This window comes from Eptatretus burgeri, chromosome 2 (genome assembly GCF_056783735.1).
Source record: "Eptatretus burgeri isolate ZD-2024b chromosome 2, Ebu_testis_v1, whole genome shotgun sequence".
NCBI lineage: Eukaryota > Metazoa > Chordata > Myxini > Myxiniformes > Myxinidae > Eptatretus > Eptatretus burgeri.
Genome location: NC_140962.1, coordinates 139,868,262 through 139,888,532, shown reverse-complemented (window position 1 = coordinate 139,888,532; position 20,271 = coordinate 139,868,262). Strand labels below are relative to the sequence as shown.

The 20,271-nt window shown below is 43.2% G+C and overlaps 2 protein-coding genes across 14 annotated transcripts in view; one reads left to right on the top strand and one right to left on the bottom strand.

Moving 5' to 3' along the window:
• Positions 1 to 6,958, top strand: part of LOC147033328 (uncharacterized) — a 37,395-nt gene extending 30,437 nt beyond the window's left edge. For both annotated transcript variants that reach the window (XM_085871560.1, XM_085871559.1), the window contains exons 5-6: positions 652 to 768; positions 4,344 to 6,958. In XM_085871560.1, the coding sequence (XP_085727686.1) occupies positions 652 to 768; positions 4,344 to 4,369 (143 nt within the window). In that variant the 3' untranslated portion in view covers positions 4,370 to 6,958. The remainder of the gene's footprint in view (positions 1 to 651; positions 769 to 4,343) is intronic.
• The window catches only part of LOC147033327 (tripartite motif-containing protein 14-like), an 87,320-nt gene that overhangs the window by 38,747 nt on the left and 28,302 nt on the right, over positions 1 to 20,271 (bottom strand). For 8 of the 12 annotated variants that reach the window (XM_085871548.1, XM_085871547.1, XM_085871551.1 and 5 more), the window contains one exon: positions 12,627 to 13,660. In XM_085871548.1, the coding sequence (XP_085727674.1) occupies positions 13,101 to 13,660 (560 nt within the window). In that variant the 3' untranslated portion in view covers positions 12,627 to 13,100. Of the gene's footprint in view, positions 1 to 12,626; positions 13,661 to 16,621; positions 17,063 to 20,271 lie in introns of those variants that run through there. The other 4 variants (XR_015055533.1, XR_015055535.1, XR_015055534.1 and 1 more) reach the window with 2 other exon arrangements.

Here is a 20,271-nt window from a genome sequence, read left to right as displayed (position 1 = left end):
CGACATACAAAAAAAAAGGTCAACATCGGCCGGATTTCTAAAATTGTCAATTTTCATCTGATCGACTTGAAATTTGAAGAGGATTTGCATTTTTTGTCATTTAATTCAACCACCAATTATTTTTTTGAGGTCAAATTTGTTTTATGGATTTCACAAGTATCATGCTATGCATGACATCTTTCTTGTTTGTTTGTGTGTCGGATATCTCAAAAGGTTGTGGACAGATTCTGATTAAATTTTGTGTGCAGGTTGGGTGTATGACAAGGGCAAACCGATTAGATTTTGGTGAAGATCCAGATCCGGCTACTCTAATTTTTAAGTGATTCTTCACCGTTGAGAAATAGAGCCAAAAACGATAAATGCACGTATCACGATATCTCAAAAAGTTGTGGACGGATTCGGACGAAATTTGGATGTGTGACAAATAAGAATTGATTCCATTTTGGTGAAGATCCGAAACCGGATCCGGTTGCGATATTTACTTGGTGATTCTTCACCATTGAGAGATGGGGCCAAAAATGATATACAAGTAGCATGATATTTAAAAAATGTATTGGGCCCAATTTGTTCAACTGGATCAGGCATTGCATGGTAGAGGTATGCGCTCTACCAAGTACCCTTCTATTTCTTGACCAATTTCATCTATTGCAGAAGAAGAGCCCATTACTCCTTCATGTGCACCTACGACAAGGCCACGACGATCTACTGATCCACCAGTTACTAAAACGATTTTGCAATGGACAGCCTCAGCACCTAGTACATCTAAATGTAAGTCATATTGTGATGAACCAAATGTCTGGTGTGAAAGTTTGAGGAAAAGTTTTTTTTAAATGAATTGCCAACCTTCCTTTGATGTTAAAAGGCAGTCCATTTCAATCGTGTTACAAAAGGAAATGCAAAAGGGAATTGGGACGATCTCACTGACTTTCCACAAAAATGAATGGTGCATGGAATTATTTTGTTCTCATGACCTGACCCTGGGTATTCCCAGCAAGAAGACAAAATTTGGTGTATTTTGGCCAAACCGTTTCAATTCTATGAAATTCAGACATGTATAAGCACATAAAAATAAATGGTGTATTTTCGTATGATTTGATGATATGAAATTGATTAAATGCTAGTCTGACTATTGGAATATGTCTTTAATTCCTGTCAAATCTCAGTCTTCCACTGTCATTCCAAAAGAATCCTCAAATGAACTTGCCTCTCAGTTAAACACAGTAAGCAACTAGAAGGGGTTGAGTGTCTCTTTATCCTCCAGACCTCATCATCAGCCACATCTGCACGACCCATTTCGCAAAACTGGCTTTCAAAGCCAACTTCCACTTGGTATCCTCCATTGTTTCAAGGTGTTCCTTTGAAAAAAATAAATAATCTGAACTACTCACAACCTACAAGGTCTTTGTCCAAAGCTCATTTTGGATTTTGTAGAACCAGTTATACACTCCATCCAAGAGTGAAATATGGTGTTAATACCTCCTCCCCATGTCAGGTGTTAGTGGAAAAACCACTTGCACTATTTCCTGTGTACAGACAATTGCAGGTAGTCTCCCCACCCCTCATGGGGGGAGGGGAGGGTTATTTATGCCCCTGCCCTGACCCTATGTAACCTGAGCACGTATATTCAAAATTTGGTGGAGATCGTCCAAGCTGTTTCATTTCTATAGATTAGCTTCATCCATTCCTGAAAGGACCAGAGAGGGTATTGTAGTCTGTATGGTATGTGTGGGCATGTCAGTGAGTCCACACACAGACCTACTTTAATATCACGCCCCCAAGCAGCTTTAAGCATTTTTGAGAAGGTTGTTTAATGTAACCCTAGCATTTTTATCCCTCTAATTTAACGGCAAGTTTAATTTTGATTTCTAAAGAATGAGGCTCATGGAAGAGCAAGGTGGTCGAGGATATAAACTTATAGTTGAGTAGTGGGGTTGGACACAATAAGTCAGGGAATGAACAATGGCTTTCAACAACTGTCTTGAAGACTTGGAGGGAAGAATTAGATTGAAGATAATGTGGAAGTTGGTTCCACAGGTGGGAAAAAAAGAAGAACGAATGAGTGGAGGTGAGCAATGATCAGAGATTTTGGTAATTTAACCAGAAAGGGATTGATGGTGGACCGTGTGTGCCCTGCAGAAACCTGGGGGGACAAAGCATGGAAAGAGCAGAGGGTGCAAGACCAGAAAGGAGGCGGTAGAAGATGAAGAGACCATGGACCTCTCTGTAATGGTGTCGTGATAGACCCATAGACTCAGCTTCATTGCAGGCGATTATAATAATCTTAAATTCCTCGGTTGCCATGGCATCAAAATTATAAAGATTTGAGGCAGGGGAACCAGCCCAGAGGGGAAAGCAGTACTCCATCAATCTGCAGATGAAGGCATTGGAGGTGGATAGGAGTTCAGGTGCACCAAGGAAGGACTTTGTATGACAGAGGATTCCCAGTGGCTTTGGAGGCCAACTTTGAGATGTGGTTTACCCACGAAAGTCACGGCTGATAGTGAGACCCATAAGTTTGAATGACTGAACTTCCTCAAGAGAATTGGTAAGAAAGGAGTTTTTTGGGGGGGAGGGGGAGGGGTTCACCAGGTGGTCCTTTCGGAGAGAGATAGTGAGAGTGTGGGATTTGTCAAGATTGAAAGACATGTTCCAAGTGTTTACCAGCTTGTGATTTTTTGAAGGTCTGAAGAGGGAGAAGAGGCTGTAACCTGCTGATCTGAACAATAAGGAATGTCACGGCAGAGGGTGGAGTCATCAGAAAATAGATAAAGAGAATTTCCAGAGATTCAGAGAGATCATTGATGATGATCAGGAATAGGACTGGGCCCAAAACACTGCCTTGGAGCACTCCAGTCTTGACAGGGAGAAGAGATGAAAGGATTCTGTTGAGAGCCGCATGTTGGCTACAAGAGTAGAGGAAGTCAGTAAGCCACGTGTGGCATTGACCTTGGATGCTATAGGCAGACAGTTTTTAGAGAGCAAGGCAGGATGCCAGACTGTATCAAAAGCAGGATATATGTCCAGAGAGACTAATCTGCACTCATGTCTGATATTGAGGGCCTCCATCCATTGTTGGGTGAGTAGAAGCAGCATGTCCAAGATAGCGTGACCTTGTCTGAATCCAAATTGATGATCTGAGATGAGGCTGTTGGAGAAAAGGAAGGATTTCATATCAACTGCGATGATGGATTTCATGACCTTGTTGATGATTGGAAGTAAGCTGATATGCCTGCAGTTAAGTGGATCAGTTTTTGTACCATTATATATAATGTAGTGATTGTGGTGGATTTCCAAGCAGATGAAGATGACCAAGCACAAATAACAGGGTGAAAAAGCAGACAGACAGGATGAGAAAGAGCAGCAGAGCAGGATTTTTGGACGCATGAGCTGATGTCATCCAGTCCAGCAACAGAGTCAGAGTTAAAATTTGAAAGAACCTTCTCCACCTTCTCAGGTGCAAAAGACACAGAGGTCAGGAGTAGTTAGGTATGACAGGGAAGGATGGGTACTGAAAGTGAGGGAGGGATACACCAGAGATGGACTTAACAAGGTTTTAGAGGAGGGAAACAAGTTTGAAAGTTCATTCTTGAGGTTGGACAGATGGTGTTTTCTGGCTTTCCTGAGAGTGGACACACACTTGTTGTGGACTTTTTGGAATGCAGTCACAGGAAGAGAAGAAAAGCTGTTTCAGAGCAGCTGTCTCACCTAATTTAACGGCAAGTTGAGTTTAAATTTCTTAAAAGATCGAGTAGTTTTAGTGGGGGGGAGGGGGCAGGAGTTGAGGACTTGAAGTCACATTTTACATGTACATGGAATTTCCATGGGTCCCTGCTGGCACCAAATAATGTAAATAAATATGCACGAAACACACCAGAATTGATGAATGAGTGGATGCAGAATTGTTGAATACTGGTCCATCATACCAATATACCACAGCTATTAAGATAATCATGCAAAGAACAGATCAGGAAACTCATCCTTTACAAGCCCAACAAATCAATACTCACACTCATTTGTGAAGTGCAGTTGAAGGAAATTTGTAAACTGAATGAAACAAGATTAGGAGGTTGACTGAGTTCCTGTGGTTTAGTGGACACAATCAAGGGAATGAAGATGGGAATAAAGCTGCAAGTAAGACTGTTGGTTTATGTCGGGTTAATGGGGTATGTAAGATAATCAAGAGGGATAGAGAGTGACATATTGACAGATGATGGTGAAACGATGATGGGGAGGATTGGGGAATGACATCAAACCAGCCGAAAGGCCTTATCCTACAAGGTAACACAAGTGAATGCTCAAGTGTATTTGATTAATGTATGGCCCATTATGTCATCGTTTTGCAGGTGCTGGCGCTTTCAAGAAAATATAGTTTGGAGCGAATAATGAATTTTTACTCATTGTTATGAAAATGGAAACTACCAGGTATTTATTGTGATATTTCTGCTGATTGACTTGCACTTGTTGATGACGTTTTGCTGGTGTGATTTTACATGAAGGAAACTCGTGATTCGGGCGATGATCATTATTATCATTATGTCATAAAAATTATTTAGTGCATATTGTTAGAGAAATGTAAATTAGATTAGTAGTCATATGGTAATGGTTATGTCAAATCAGCAAACCAGTGACAGTGTGGTCATGGATGTGAGTGACTGAACACGAAGTGACTAGGTAAGACCCCAACTGATGGACATCAGGCATGTCTCGGGATTGGCAGAGAAGGCTGCGCTTTGTGCTTTGTGGTTCATCTTTCGGAGATGAGAGGTTGAGATCGAACAATCGTTCCTGCGGCTCAATCTTGCTCCACGATACTGTACCAGCATCACTCTCTCAATGTCATAGTTTTCTGTCCAGGTGTGAGAACATTCAACCAATCAGATCTCACATGCGTTCAGCATCGTTCCACCACCACTACAGGTGACCCGGCTCATTGCACTTGAGATCTGCCATTCATCAAGTTTCTGATCTTGGGACCGAGCCTTTCCTCTCCTGTACTGCGCCAAGACTGACATGACGTTCATATTTTGTTAAGGCACACTGCATCCACAAGTTTTTTGGGATGAGCTTATGTCCTCCTCTGGTAATTCATTGTTATGGGATGGAACCTCTTGTTTGTAAAAAAAAAAATAAAAAAAAATAATCAAAATTCCCAGTTGATGGAAGCCATGGTGGCCTGGTACATATTCCATCATTTTTTAATGAGTCATTACTAAGCATTTCCACAAATGGGAGAAGCGAGCAACAGAGTTCAGGTGTGGATTCAGCCTGGATTTTGGAAGTTTAACCAGGAGAGTGTTAGGGAAGAACATGAACATCTTGGAATTGTTGGGGATGTTCAGAGGGCTGAGGGCAAAGGTAGCTAAAGCTGAAGAGAAGTGGTTAAAAAAAACAAAATAAAACAAAAAACAGAGGCCACAACTTGCTTACGATGTGGCAGCAGCTTTAGATCTTTAAATCCCATAGAATACAGGAGAGCCTGATGTGATGCTGGGGCAGGAGCCCATACAGGAGAGCAGAACTCCAATGAGCTATGGACAAAGGCCTTGTAGACTGGAAGTAGCTCTGATAATATGAGAAAAGACTTCGATCGATGGAGGATGCCCAATCTGTGGCTTTTTTGTATACAAAGTTGAGGCTCGTGGAGGAACGAGAACATAGAATGGATAAGGGAGTAAAAGAACAGGAACAGTAGAAAGAGAGGGGAGAGTGGACAGAATAGAGGGAGGCCTGGAGAAATAAGGTACGTGGGGAAGAATGAGGGCTCGGAGATGACACATGGGGTCAACCAGATGAATACAGTAGCAAACCCTCAGGAAGATATAACTTGAAATTTGGAAAGAGGTGGGCCTGAGGATGGTAAATAGGGGTAGAAAAGATCATTGTTTTTGGGTGGGGGATGATCTGAGATGGTGGTGAACAGCTTTCTTGAGAATGTTGGGAACAGTGAGACCGAGAGGTGAGATTGAAGAGGATGTGGAAGTTGGTTCCATAGGCAGAAAAAAAAGGAACTAATGGGTGGAGGTTCGAGTAAGGGGGCTGATGGTGGACCAAGTGCGCCATGCAGAAACCTTGGGGGCAGGGGCGAGGGGTGGGGACAAAGCACGGAGAGAACAGAGGGTGCAAGACCATAAAGGGAGGCGGTAGACGACAGAGACCACTGACCTGCTTGCAATGTGACTGTCTTTAGAGGTCAGCCCAGGAGAAGTCATGGCTGGTTTTGAGGCCGAGAAGTTCAAGAGACTGATAATCTTCCGATAGATGACCAAGGAAATGGATTGGTGGGTTTGGTCGACGATCCTTCCACAATGAGAGGGTGAGACTGTGATATATGCCAGGATTGAAGGACATGTTCCAATTATCAGAGTAGCATCTAATCAATTCTCCATCAGCTCAGTAATGCAGCTGCTGCCTGTGGAATAGGGTCCTCTAAGAAACAATGTAGAGTTGTCTGCATAATAGTACAATATTTGTTTTCCAGACAATCAGTGAGTCACTGCTGGGTTATATAGATGTGAGGTGACTAATTCATCCCCTGGTCATAAATACAGGAACTGGACTGGGCCCAACACTGTGTTGCTGTAGCCAGTCGCATAATATAGTATATTTATTTATTTATTAAGTTTATTTTTGAATGTGTTCCCTAAAACAAAAAATTACATGTTGAGTCACATGACACATCATCAAGATCAACTTGACAAAAGGGTTCATTCATAAATCATTACCTGTGTTTTGTAAAAACTGAAGAAAAACCAATTTTATCTTTTAATCACTCGATTGCACATTTTATATTTTTTTTGTAGTCTTGAATAACAATGTATAAATATTAGTGGAGAACCTTTTACATGGTAAATGCATTTCTGCCCTTTAATTTTGTTGCATTTTTTTTTTCTTTACATTAAACAACCTAATAAATGTATGTGACACCAGCAGCAGCTAATAAAACGACCACAACTACTTATTTAAAGGTTTCAATTATTCCCACTCCCTTACGGAGTTGGCCAGGAAACGTTTTTGGCCAAAGCCTTGCACAAACTGGCTGGTCAGCCCCACCATTCGAATTTAGGTGATTTTGGCAGGAATTTGTAATTTGTTCTGTGTGCCCACGATAACTCACCTACTCTTTGTGAAAGACCACTTGGGGTCTTCAACGTTCACCAATGACCACTGCTGGCAGGCAGGTCCTCCAGTTTAACGCCTCTCCGATGGACGTCGTGCACGTATTGCCTCACGTTGCATGTGAAACACTACGATGACGGTTTGTATCGGGGTCGGGATTCGAACCCAGGCTACCCTGCCAGCTCCGTGTGGCACAAGCATCTGGAATGTGCAAAATACCCTTAAAATATTGAAGAGTAAATCTTTTCCCTTTTTTTTTTAAAGCTCACTTGGAACGTCATTCTGGGGAGCTTATGGGATGGCGCGTCATCCGTCCGTCCGTCTGTCTACAAACATTTGCAACTTCTCTGAAACTACACACACGATTTAAATGAAACTTCATCACAACCTTCATCACCCATGATGTACCAAGGTTTGTTAAGACATTAAAGAAATTGGGGTCTGAGGGGGTCGACAGAGGGAGTTTTAGGGGAGGGTGCACCCCCTAAAGAATTATTTGCTTTCTTCTCAGAAACTGCACACAATTCTGATGAAACTTGACTTCAACCTTCATCACCCATGATGCATCAAAAAGTTTGTTCATGACATAAAAAAAATCTGGGTGTCAGGGGTCGACGGCAGGGGGGGGGGGGTTTGCTTTCTTCTCAGAAACTATACAAACAATTTTGATGAAACTTCACCACAACCTTCATCACCAATGATGTACCAAAGCTTGCTCACACCATGAAAAAAATTGGGTCCTCAGGGGGTCTAAGGGGTTTGTCCCCCCAAAATATGCATTTGCTCTCTTCTCAGAAACTATACACACAATTTTGATGAAGCTTGACCACAACCTTAATCACGCGTGATGTACCAAAGTTTGTTCAAGTCATTTAAAAAAAAATCTGTGTCTAGGGGGTCTGCAGGGGGAGTTTACGGGGGGGTTGCCCCCCCCATAAAGTGTTATTTGCTTTCTTCTCAGAAACGACACAACCAATTCCAATAAAACTTCACTACAACCTTCATAATCCGTGACTTACCAAGGTTTGTTCACAACATAAAAAAAAATCTGGGTCTAAGGAGTTGTAAGGGGGGGGGGTTGCCCCCGAAAATAGGGATTTGCTGTCTTTTCCGAAACTACACACACACAATTCCGATGAAACTTGAACACAACCCTAACCCTAACCCTAACAGCTTGGTACTCAAAAAAGCGGGGTCTAAGGGGTTCGACAGGGGGTTACCCCCCAAAATAGGTATTTGCTCTCTTCTCAAAAACTACACACACAATTGTAATGAAACTTGACCTCACGTAAAGCTTGCCCCGAGTGACACCAGCTTGCCATTCACTTTACAGAGAATCCAGTTTCCCCTACACAGCTTACTCGATGACAATGAACAAGGCCAGACATTTGACAAGGTTGGCATTTACTTATCTCAGGCAGTCTTCACCCATGGCCAACTGTATGTGGCATTTTCTCGAGGAAGGGATCTTACAGATGTTCAAGTCCACATTCTTGACACCGAGACCCAAGGGAAACAACAAGGCAAAATGGTCACACACACACACACACACAACGTAGTCCAGCGTGAAGTTCCAGCATGATGAAGTTACAGTTTTTGCATCATTTTGAAATACTCGGTAATGTGCCACACAGTGTTACAAATGAAATTGGATGCCACATGACACTGGACGTAATTTCAGAAAATCGATTAAAAATACAAAACTAGAATATTTGGTTGGATAAGTGTCCACCTCCTCCCCCCCCACCGAGTTGATACTTGGTGGAAGCACCTTTGACAGCAATTACAGCTGTACGTCTGTTGGGATAGGTGACCTACCGACTTTGCACACCTTGATTGGGCAATATTTGCCCATTCTTCTGTGCAAAAAGAGTTATACCCTTTGAGACTTGGAAAATATTCCATATTATGAATAGGTCAGTGTTCAACTGGCCTGACTCCACCCAATAAAATCATGCACTGCCATTACATGAAGCAGCACAGATCAGCAGGTCTTAGGCCTGGATGTTAGTCCATGGCCCAGTGCAATTGGAATGATCCCAGGTATAATAACCATGATGTATTATATATGCACATAAGCCTACACATGTTTTTGTTTCATCTGTATACATCGGGTTATTTTTTTTTATTATTTTCAGCACCGAATGCATCATTATACACTGCCCAAATAAAGGGATGTGTTTATGGGTGCAAAAATTCTGGCTAAAACCAAAATTACGCATTAAAAAAACAAACAGTTATTTCACTTTTGTGCGATTATCATAATGAAAGTATCTCTGCGGATGGCCTGCAGTTATTCACACTTAATGCCTCTCTGTCAAGCCAGAGTTCAAATCCCGATCCAGCTCTGAATTGTCACCGTCACATGGTCGGGGCTCGGGGCATGAAGTCATCTGTGACGCCGGTGTGGAACGTTGTAAAGACATGGGCGGTGACCAGAAAGTACCGAGGAGAACTCCGAGCTTTCAGACATGGAAGGCTGCACTGTGATGAGTAGCCTGCATGAGGAGCTAAGCCCTGCATTGTCCTACCTGTGACATGCCCCTCCAACTGGGGTTTGTCCCTCCTCTTTCATGCAGCTTTTGGAGCTCTATCCCAGGACCAGACATTGCCATCATTGCTCTTGCCTCATTAAGGACTTGCTGCTATTGATGATTTGTTGTGTGGGGCATATTGGGTAGTTAGGTTGGGTATGGGAGCATGCACCGGAGCAGCGCGTCGCTGTGTCCACTTTCCATTGGTAGTCCAGGAGTCTCCGTATGGCCATCCCCAGGCAGATGCCTGGCCCATTCCCATCTCCTTGAGATGCTGATCAATTTTCTGCAACGTGGTCGGCCCAATGGCCTTCTCCACTCACAAGGCTCCCTTGCTGAGAGAATCTGGTGAGCAGGATTAGTGTCAGAAAAATGAGTCACATGTCCATACAGCCGCAGCTGACACTCACAGTCGATCCAAGTAACAAATCTAATTTGAGTCTCTCTCAGCAACTGCTTTTTGGACACAAAATCTGACCGGCGATAGCCAAGGATTCTCCGAAGAGACTTGGTACCGAAGGAGTTAAGTCTTCATCTCAGTTCCTTTGTCAGAGTCCAAGTTTCACATCCATAGAGCAAGACTGGACATGAAGACTCAAACGTCATCCTCCTGCATAGGTAGCGACAGCGCCACACCCCATGATCCAGTGAATCTATGACTCCTCAGGCCTGACCCAGATGACTATTGACCTCTGGCTCACAATATGTGGAGACATGAATATCACTGCCAAGGTAAGTGAATCGCTCTGTGATCTCAACATCCTCACCACAAACTGGTACCAACAAGATGGCAGCAACCAAGATGTAATTGAAAACCTGGATATTCGTTTTGACCCAGGAAACCCGTAATCCCAGTGGTTCAGGTTCCTCATTCAGTGCCTCGAGGGCCCTGAAAAAGGATATCCAGCATCTCTACAAGGATGATTGCATCATCTGCGAAATCAAGGTCAAAGATCTTGACATTTCCCAAGCAATGCACATTGGGTAGTGCAGTGGGTAATATTGGGGTATCAGTTCTTATTATTGAATTGTGATTGCTGTCTGTATGTATGGACTCTTGTTCCTTTCTTTTACACCACACAAAAATAATTGTTGAACCTGACTTGGTCTTGACTCATCTTGCTTGCTGACAATGGTGCAATCTGATATCCAAGTGGGAAATCTGTTCGAGATAATTGGCGCAGTCATAAACCACTAAAAGTTCGGCAACACGGGACACTGATTGCTCGGCCAGACAATTTGCCTGGGCACGTCACTCGCCCAGCACAGAGATTCCAATCTTCCTCCACTCTCGGAACCAACATGTGGCTCTCACAGGAATCGTTTCATCCCCTCTCCCTGACAATGCTGAAGTGCCCCAAGGCAGTGTTATAGCCCCAGTCCTATTACTGATCTTCATTAATAATCTTCCTGATCTCTGACACTCCAGAAAATCTTATCTATTTGCTACCGACTCCACCCTCTGCCATGACATCACTCATCCTTCAGATAGGCAGATCGCAGCCTCTTCCCTCATTTCAGACCTCAACAGAATCACAATCTGGTCATACACTTGGAATATGTCTTTCAATCCTGACAAATCGTACGCTCTCACTCCGAAAGGACCATCTTGTAAACCCTCCCATTTACTTTCTTCACAATCCTCTTCAAGAAGTTGTCATTCAAACTCTTGGGTCTCACTATCAGCCATGATGTTTCATGGGCAAACCACATTTCAGAGTTGGCTTCCAAAGCCAGCTGTCGATTGGGCATCTTCTGTCATGCAAAGTCCTTCTTTTGCACACCTGAACTCTTATCCACCTTCAAGGCCTTCATCTGCAGCTTGATGGAATATTGGTCTCCTCTCTGGACTGGAACTCCTGTCTCATACCTTTCTCAGCTTGACGCCATGGAAACCAAGGCTCTCAAGATCCTTGGAATATCCTGCAATGAAGCTGAGTCTAGGAGCCTCTCTCTTTACCAACGCACAGAGGTCAGTGGTATCTGTTTTCTACCACCTTCTTTCTGGTCTTGCACCCTCTGCTCTTTCTATGCTTTGTCCTCCCCCAGGTTTCTACAGGGTGCACACAGTCCACCATCAATCCCCTTATGATGAAACTCCAAAAATACAGAATCACTACTCACCTCCAATCATTCTCATCTGTCACTATCACCAATGGGTGCATCGATGAGTGCACCAGACTCGCATATGAAAACCTGCTCAGGTGTGAATGTGTGAGGAAAGTGCGCCAGTTGGTAATCTCAAAGGAGATAAAAGCCATAACAAGGTATCCATCGGTGAACCTTCGGATGGATTATATCAAAGTGAACCAAAGAGTCTGGAACATGTGATAATAGACTGAGGGTAAGTGGACGAGCGAAATAGAGGCTGACATTCTCTGGCCTGACATAATCCATGTTTGCCTACCCATTGCCCTGGCGAATGATCGTTGATGTCAGATGTTCTGTCCATGCATGGGAGATCAAACTTGGGCATAGTGGACACCTGAAATAGGAATCGGGATTGCATTTGTCTCACGTTGTTGTGATGCCAGACAGACCGTCGGTTTGCGAAAGTACATCTCAAGCAGAAGTGTACAAGACCATTAGCCTGGCCACCTATGAGAGAAGAATGGTGTTTTGCAATGTGACCACGTAATGGACATGACAGATGGATTGTCTGCGTTTGCGCTTTGATTTCAAGGCAGCTCGATGTTACAGTGGCGAAAGTGCATAACAACTGGGGTGAGGAAGGAAAGATGGACACAAGAGATGTCAATGGATAAGAATGTAAAAGGTGGTCGTGAACAAAAATCAACTTTTGGTCATGTTGGATGTAAAAATGTTATGGTTACACCAGAAAAAATTGTGGAAATATGCTTCAGGCCGCTTAGGGTGCAATATTGAAGTCGGCTCTCTGGGAGCGCAATATTTAAATCGTCCACCCAGGGGTGAAATGTTGAGGTTGGCTACCCTGGGGTACAATATTGAGGTTGGTTGACTGAAGAAACCATATTCAACTCGGCCACCAGGGGACACAATATTGAACTAGTACTAGACTGCCAGGAGACACCATATTGAACTAGGATGCCTGGGGGCACTACACTGTATTTGGCAGATAGAGACACAGCTAGAACGACAGACACACACCAGTACCCTCACTTGTCCACCAGGAATAAGTAAAGCTAATTAATTATTTCTCCTTCAATGAAAGTCACGGCACTTTTAAAGAGGAGGAAGAATTTCCCTTGTTGTTGGGAGTGAAGAGTTTGAATTCAAATCGATTTCAGATCAGGTAAAATCAACAATGAACTTATTTATTTTATAACCTTTTAATAACATCATTATCAGTAATCATATCCTCATGCAAAAGTAAATTATTTCGATTTGAACCCCAAATATAACCTTCACGGTGTACGTCTCGTGAAATTAACTTTCATTGATCACAAACAAATGGCATGAACAAAATCGTCACAATGAGCAGAACCGCACAGAACCAGAACCAACGCTCCAAAAACCAGACACCAGATATTTACCAGAACCAATCCCGATAGCAGGTTTAACGGGGTCCATGAAGTTCGCCCTGAACACGTGCAGGAACTGCGAGTCCGCAAAACACCTCAACTCTCCCACCTCGCAATCCAACAAGAACCCAAACCGTTCAGGATCCCCCGACAGAGATAGGGGCGTTTCATGGTCATTGTGAAATGCTGTGTATTTGTTGTTAAATTTTCGTACACACCATGACTTGGGATTCCTTCCCAACCCACTCTCATTACCTCCCCTTTTCCGCCCCATCGAGTTTAAAGCGACTCCGATTCTGAACCAACGACTCAAACTCACATCGACCTCCCAGTAATGACGGCCTGAGGAGAAACTCTCAGAGGAAAGAACTTGATCCCAAGAATCAAACCGATCAGGGTGTTCTGGGTACGGATGTACAGTCGAGGTTTGCATTGCTGTCGTGAGGTCCTGGGATATCAATATCCGTGGATGTGCAGAGTTTAGATCCATACTTGGTGATCGTCCGTCTGCAAATACAGTACAGAGACAGAACCTCAGCCTCTAGGTCCAGGCAAATGACAGAAAATACATATAAAGAATTGAATTCTATAGTATTAAATGTGAAATTTAATTAATAATTTGAAGTTAAATATGATAAATGAAGGTTATACATAGAGTAATTCGAATTATCAGGAAAATAAATGTGCTCAAGAAAACCAATGGATCAAAACACACTTGAGAGGTGTGTTCCATTCCCAAACAGCTTGCTGTCGCGTGCCAAGCCAGCCGTTCCTTATCAACCGTTTCAATGGAGTGCTTAAGCCACTTTGTGAACGCTCTACAAGCTGATTGGTCATAGAACATACCCCGGTTTCACCATTCTCTTCCCTTTTGTTTTGCTTAAATATTTACGATGACTGTTGCTCAACTTTGGTGGTATTCTTTGATGTTCGTTTGTTTGCACCTTTTTGTGTGATCTGCTTTCATTTAGGAAGTTATTTCATTAGGAGCTTGGAGCTCCTAATGGTTATCCTCTGTTTGTCATTTTCTTTTTAACCTTCTAAACAGTCATTTTCTCATGGATCTTTACTTACAAGGCGAGCCTCCATCACTTCGCTTATGGGTGTCATTAAAAGACATGTTGTACTTCACAAACATAATGTTGCATACCCATCTATGAGGATCACTGGCAATGTAAAATGAAGTAGAACACGTGGAAAGGGAAATTTTATTGCACTTAATTGTTGTTGTTCTTTGTGTGGTCTTTCTATGTGCTTTTATTGCTTCAATAAATATTACTAGCCATTATTTTGAGTGCTGCTTCTGTGTCCTAATGGGCTTCTGCTTTGGAAGAATAATAAAAGGATGGGTTGGGGTAGGAGAAGGGTAGTGAAGGAGGAAGGTGGGGTGGGGTATGAGGAGTGGGATGAGGGTGGGAAAAGGGTAGGTTGGAGGCGGGGAAGAGGGAGGAGTGGGGTTTTTGGAGGCAGGGGAAGGGGGAGGTGGGAGTCTGGAGTTAGGGGGGTTGATGTGGGAGGAGGGACCCAGCATTCCCTGGCAACGCCAAGTACTTTCGTTCGTATAATACAAACATTATATATCTCTATATATATATATATATATATATATATATATATATATATATATATATATATATATATATATATATATATATATATATATATATATATATATATATATATATATATATATATATATATATATATATATATATATATATATATATATATATATATATATATATCTCTATATATATATATATATATATATATATATATATATATATATATATATATATATATATATATATGTATCTCTATATATATATATATATATATATATATATATATGTATCTCTATATATATATATATATATATATATATATATATATATATATATATATATGTATCTCTATATATATATATATATATATATATATATATATATATATATATATATATATATATATATATATATATATATATATATATATATATATATATATATATATATATATATATATATATATATATATATATATATATATATATATATATATATATATATATCTCTTTCATGCACAGCCACATCTTTAAAGCTACAAACTCCATACTTGGGGTACAGATACAACTTTGCATGTGAACCAACATGGACTATGTGGCTGCAGCCTCGGAGACTGTTTTGAGGCCAAAGTGGCCAACCTAGTCACTTTTTGGCAAACAGGATGAGCAATTTGTCTAAGATTTCAAGGGCTGGATTTTTTGAGTGCAACACAATTAACCTTTTTAATGTCCATGAAATAATTTAGATTGAAAGATTAACATAAACTTTTCATCACGAGGGATGAATACTTTGTTAAAACAAAATTAACAAGAGAAAGGGAATGAAGAATTTGATTTTACCACTTGCCACTTAAATCATCTTCATTCTGAGGACAAAAAATAAGTTTGCAACTTTGAGGAAGTGGAGGTCAGTAAAGGAACAAACTAGAAAATAGAAACTGATGTGAATGTGTTTATGGACATGCCTCCACCAGCATGAGATGTCAACCCACTGTTACGTTTGATCTTATAAGGTCGCATTAAAAATAAACGTCGCATTAACTCGAGTTATGGTCTGCAAAATGATTTTCAAAGGGCATATGACTTTCACCTGTTTAACTAAACATCGAATCAGTTCATCCTTGTATTGTTGTGGGGCTGGGTGTCGGCGGCGAGCACGACCGCTAGATGGAGCAGTAGAGTCGGCTCCACCGAACACCCGGAATTTATAAGTCGTCACCCCGGATAACTCCGGAGCCGACGGGTCCCTTATCGGACCGAAGATTGCCAATAGGTTGACCGCGTGGGATAGGGTCGATTGCCAATTTCAATTTCCCTAAATACCCACGTCGTCCAAACTACCGGGGAAATTCACCCTCGGTGGAGCTCGAGCAGAATGAGCCGTTAGCATGCTCGAACCGTGCGTAACCCGTGCGGATGGTTACCAAGGTCGATCGGTCCAAATGCACAATTTGCCTCTTCCCAATTTCCCAACACGCACCGTGCTAAACCAATAAAGAAAACACAGAAACGAGCTGAAACATTTAACAGGGGATTTATTTTAAATGGGGGGGGGGGCGGGGGAAGGGAACATACAAAGAGCAGAGTTATCCGACTGTAAGAAATGCAGTCAACGTAGAAGCGAACACAGGAACTTAACAGTTTCTACTTATAGACGGGGCCCAAGGACACACACGCACACACAAATACCTAAAAGAAATTATGGCCGCGGCCTTTATTGAAGATTCCCAGCTCGAGGGAAGATGAGCTGGAAACCAGAGCTATCTCGGACCTTCCTGCCTCGTGTGGTCTTCGGCGTCCTGGATTGGCGGGTCTCGAACCCGCAACTCGATGCTGCTCCAAGCACCAGGTCGGAGGGTAGCGTCGGGCGCTGGCACGCTCCTCCGGCGAAACAGGCGACAAGGCAGGCAAAGCAAGCGATCCTCCTCCGGCTCGTAGGCAGGCGATCCACATGCGGGAAGCCACTGGCTCGCAGGCAGGAAGACCGACCGACTCACCCGATCGCCCCCACACAATTATCCCTCCCTCTTCACAGGTGGGAGGGATCCATCCCGCGTCATTCTGACCTCATTGGACAGGCGTGTCGGGCGATCTCTCAGCCGTCTGAGATTGATTGGGGGAGGTACTCATGTCTCCACCCCTTGACCAGGAAGTCCAACAGCAATATGTTGCGCTGGCTCCCCACTGGCCGATAGGCGACGGACGTGCTCGCACCCTCCGATTGGCTGAGAGGGGCGCCATGCCCGTATTTGGAGTGAAGTCCAACCCGCCAATGCCCAAAGAAACCCCGCCTGGCACATTGGACTCCGCCCACGTACGTGCTGACACGCACGCGTGCAATGGTGCTGGTGGAGGATGGTGGAAGGAAGCGAAGGCAGGTGACGTCGTTAAAAATGTAAAAGAAAACCCTGACTATCAAAATAACTCTGCAGCGCATGAACATTTAATTCCCATTAGTCTAGGGACGGGTTCTATCTATAAACACACACTTACTGATATAACTGTTCTATAAGGACCTGAATGCTGAGTGCAGTAAGCTTCCAAATTCGTAACAGTATTATCCCCATACTAGTGCCAAGTTTGCTTGAAATCTCTTTTAAACAGTAGTTCACAAGCTATCATGGTAAAAATTTATAACGGACAGACAGACAGCCCAAAAACTCAATGCCTCCAGCCTTCACCTGCAGAGGCATAAAAATGAAATAGTTCAAAAAATTACAAACAAGTGAAGTCGTGGGAAAGGGTGAGAAAGAGAAACACAGGCAAGGGGTAAAGAAAGCAAGATTAAGAGGGCATTTGGGAAAATGGAAAGTACGGCAAAGAGAATAATAAGGGATAGTTCATGAGGATACATTGTTAGTAGGTAAACTTTTTTTTTTCAGCTAAACTACCTTATGAGAAAGCGACAAAAGAGAAAGTTTGAAACAGCATAGGTAAAACTGTGTACAGTTTTAGAGTCATACATGATGGATCAGAGTCGAGAACAGACAAAGACAATAAATAGTGTTGTGATGCCGGGTTTCAGTGGTGAGCACGACCGCTAGATGGAGCAGTAGAGTCAGCTCCACCGAACACCCGGAATTTAGGTCATACCTTTCAGATAAATCTGAAAGGTCACGGGTCCTTTATCGGACCGAAGATCGCCAATAGGTCGACCACATGGGATAGGGTTAATTGCCAATTTCAAAATACCTAAATAATACCCACTTCATCCAAACTACCAGGGAAATTCATCCTCGGCAGGATCTGCACGATCTGGGCCGTTACCGAGCCGGATCAGAGTCGTACCCCGAGCGGAGAGTACCAGAATCCTGCTGGGCCGATTGCACGATTACGGCAGCAATGAGGCCTCCTAATTCCCGTTTGCAGCGCGGCAAACCAATGGTAGAAAGGACAAGGACGAGCTGGGACATTCAACAAGAGGGGAATTTATTTACAACAATAATTGGGGAACGAGGGGAGCACGTAAGGGCAGAGTTATCCGACTATAGCAAGGCAAATAATGTACAAGGAACACAGGCACTTAACAGTTTTACTTATAGACGGGGCCCACGGACACACACACGCACACACAGATACCCAGAAATGGACCTCGTCGGGTCTTTATTGAAGGCTTCCAGCTCGAGCAAAGGGTGGGCTGGAGACCAGAGCTATCTTGGACCTGTCCACCTCGTGTGGTCTTCGACGTTCTGGATCGGCGGGACTCGAACCCGCAACAACAATGCCACTCCAAGTACCAAGGACGGAGGATGAAGGACGGACGCCAACCAGCGCGAGGGCGGACAAGGCAGCGAGCGCCAGCAGGCAAGGCGAGGCGATCCAAGACGATCCGGCAGGCAAACCCCAACTGCCCCCAGTCAGATCGTGCCGATCAATTATTCACTCCCCGTCCAGGGGGAAGGGGACTCCCTCTTGTAACCCGCCCCACCCCCCACCCCCTTACTGGACGGTTTTGGTGCGCGATCCGCTCATTGCCCCTGTGATTGGCCAAAAGGGGTGCCAGGTCTGCTGATTGGACTGGGGGGGGGGGGCATGGCAGGCGTCTCGGCGGACCACCCCTCAAACAGGAACATGAGTAATATTGTCCTGCGTTGGCTCCCATTGGCCAAACGACGGCAAACTCGCTCGCATCTCTCCGATTGGTCGAGAGAGACGCCAAAGTCCTTCATTGAACTCTGCCCACCGCGAGCGTTATGGCGTCAGGGTGGAGCGAGGCAAAGGTGTTGTTTTTGTTGTAGTTGAAAATGTAAAAGAAAACCCTGGCTATCAAAATAACTCCACAGCGCACTAACATTTAATCACCCATTAAACAAATGGACGGGACCCTGACTACAAACACATACTTGCCGATATAACTGATCTTTGGGACCTGGCTGTTTTATGCAGTAAGCTTCCAAATTCGTAAGAATATCACAGGAAAGCAAATTGGGGTGGAAAGGAAATAAGCAGAAGAGTGAAACTATTATTTAGTTATTCATATGTAGCCTGTCGCTGCTTGTTTGCATCAATTTTTGGGGGTGTAGCTGTGCCACTGATGCAATGCTCCTGTTACCAGCTACCTGATACTCATTTTGCCAACCTCAGAAGGATGATAAGCTGAGTCAACTCACCTGGTGCTAATTCAATGGAGGCCAGAGGCTTGAACTCAAGATCCTAGGATCTTAAGCCATGGCCACCTGAACCATTAAGCAAACACCAGGCTTAAACAATATGAGGAAAATAGAAAAAAAAAATTAAAGAATGGACAGAATAATTTTGAAACATTATTATATGAAACATAGTACCACCTGTCCTGATGGTCACCTGGATCAGGAGCAAGTCACTCAAACCCCCTGCAGACTTCCTTAGGACCTGAATATTTTTGATGTCGTGAACAAACTTCGGTACATCAAGGGTGATGAAGGTTGTGGTGAGGTTTCATTGAATTTGTGTGTTGTTCGAAGAAGAGAGCAAATACCAATTATGGGGGTGGAGGGGGTGTCAAAAATCCTCCCGTTGACCCCCTTTATGAGTGCAGATTTTTATGCAGACAATAAACTTTGGTATATCATGGGTAATGAAGGCTGTGGTTAAGTTTTATCGAAATCATGTGTTGTTTCAGGGAAAAGAGCAAATACCTATTTTGGGGGCCAACCCCCCTCCCCCATAGACCCCCTTAATGAGTGCAGATCTGAAATTTTTTGATGCCTTGAACAAACTTAGGTACATGACGGGTGATGAAGGTTGTGGTCAAGTTTCATTGAAATAGTGTATGGAGTTTGGAGAAGAGAGGAAATACCTATTTTTGGGGGGGGTCAAAAACACCCCCTCGACCTCCTTAATGAGCTCAGATTTCTATGCGGTCGATAAACGTTGCGACATCGCTGGTGATGAAGGTTGTAGTTAAGTTTCATCAAAATTCTGTGTGTAGTTTCCAAGAAAAGAACAAATATCTATTTTGTGGGGTCAACCCCCCCCACACACACACACACCACACACCTCCCTCCACAAAGACCACCTTGATGAGCACAGATTTTAATGCAGACAATAAACTTTAGTACATCATAGGTGATGA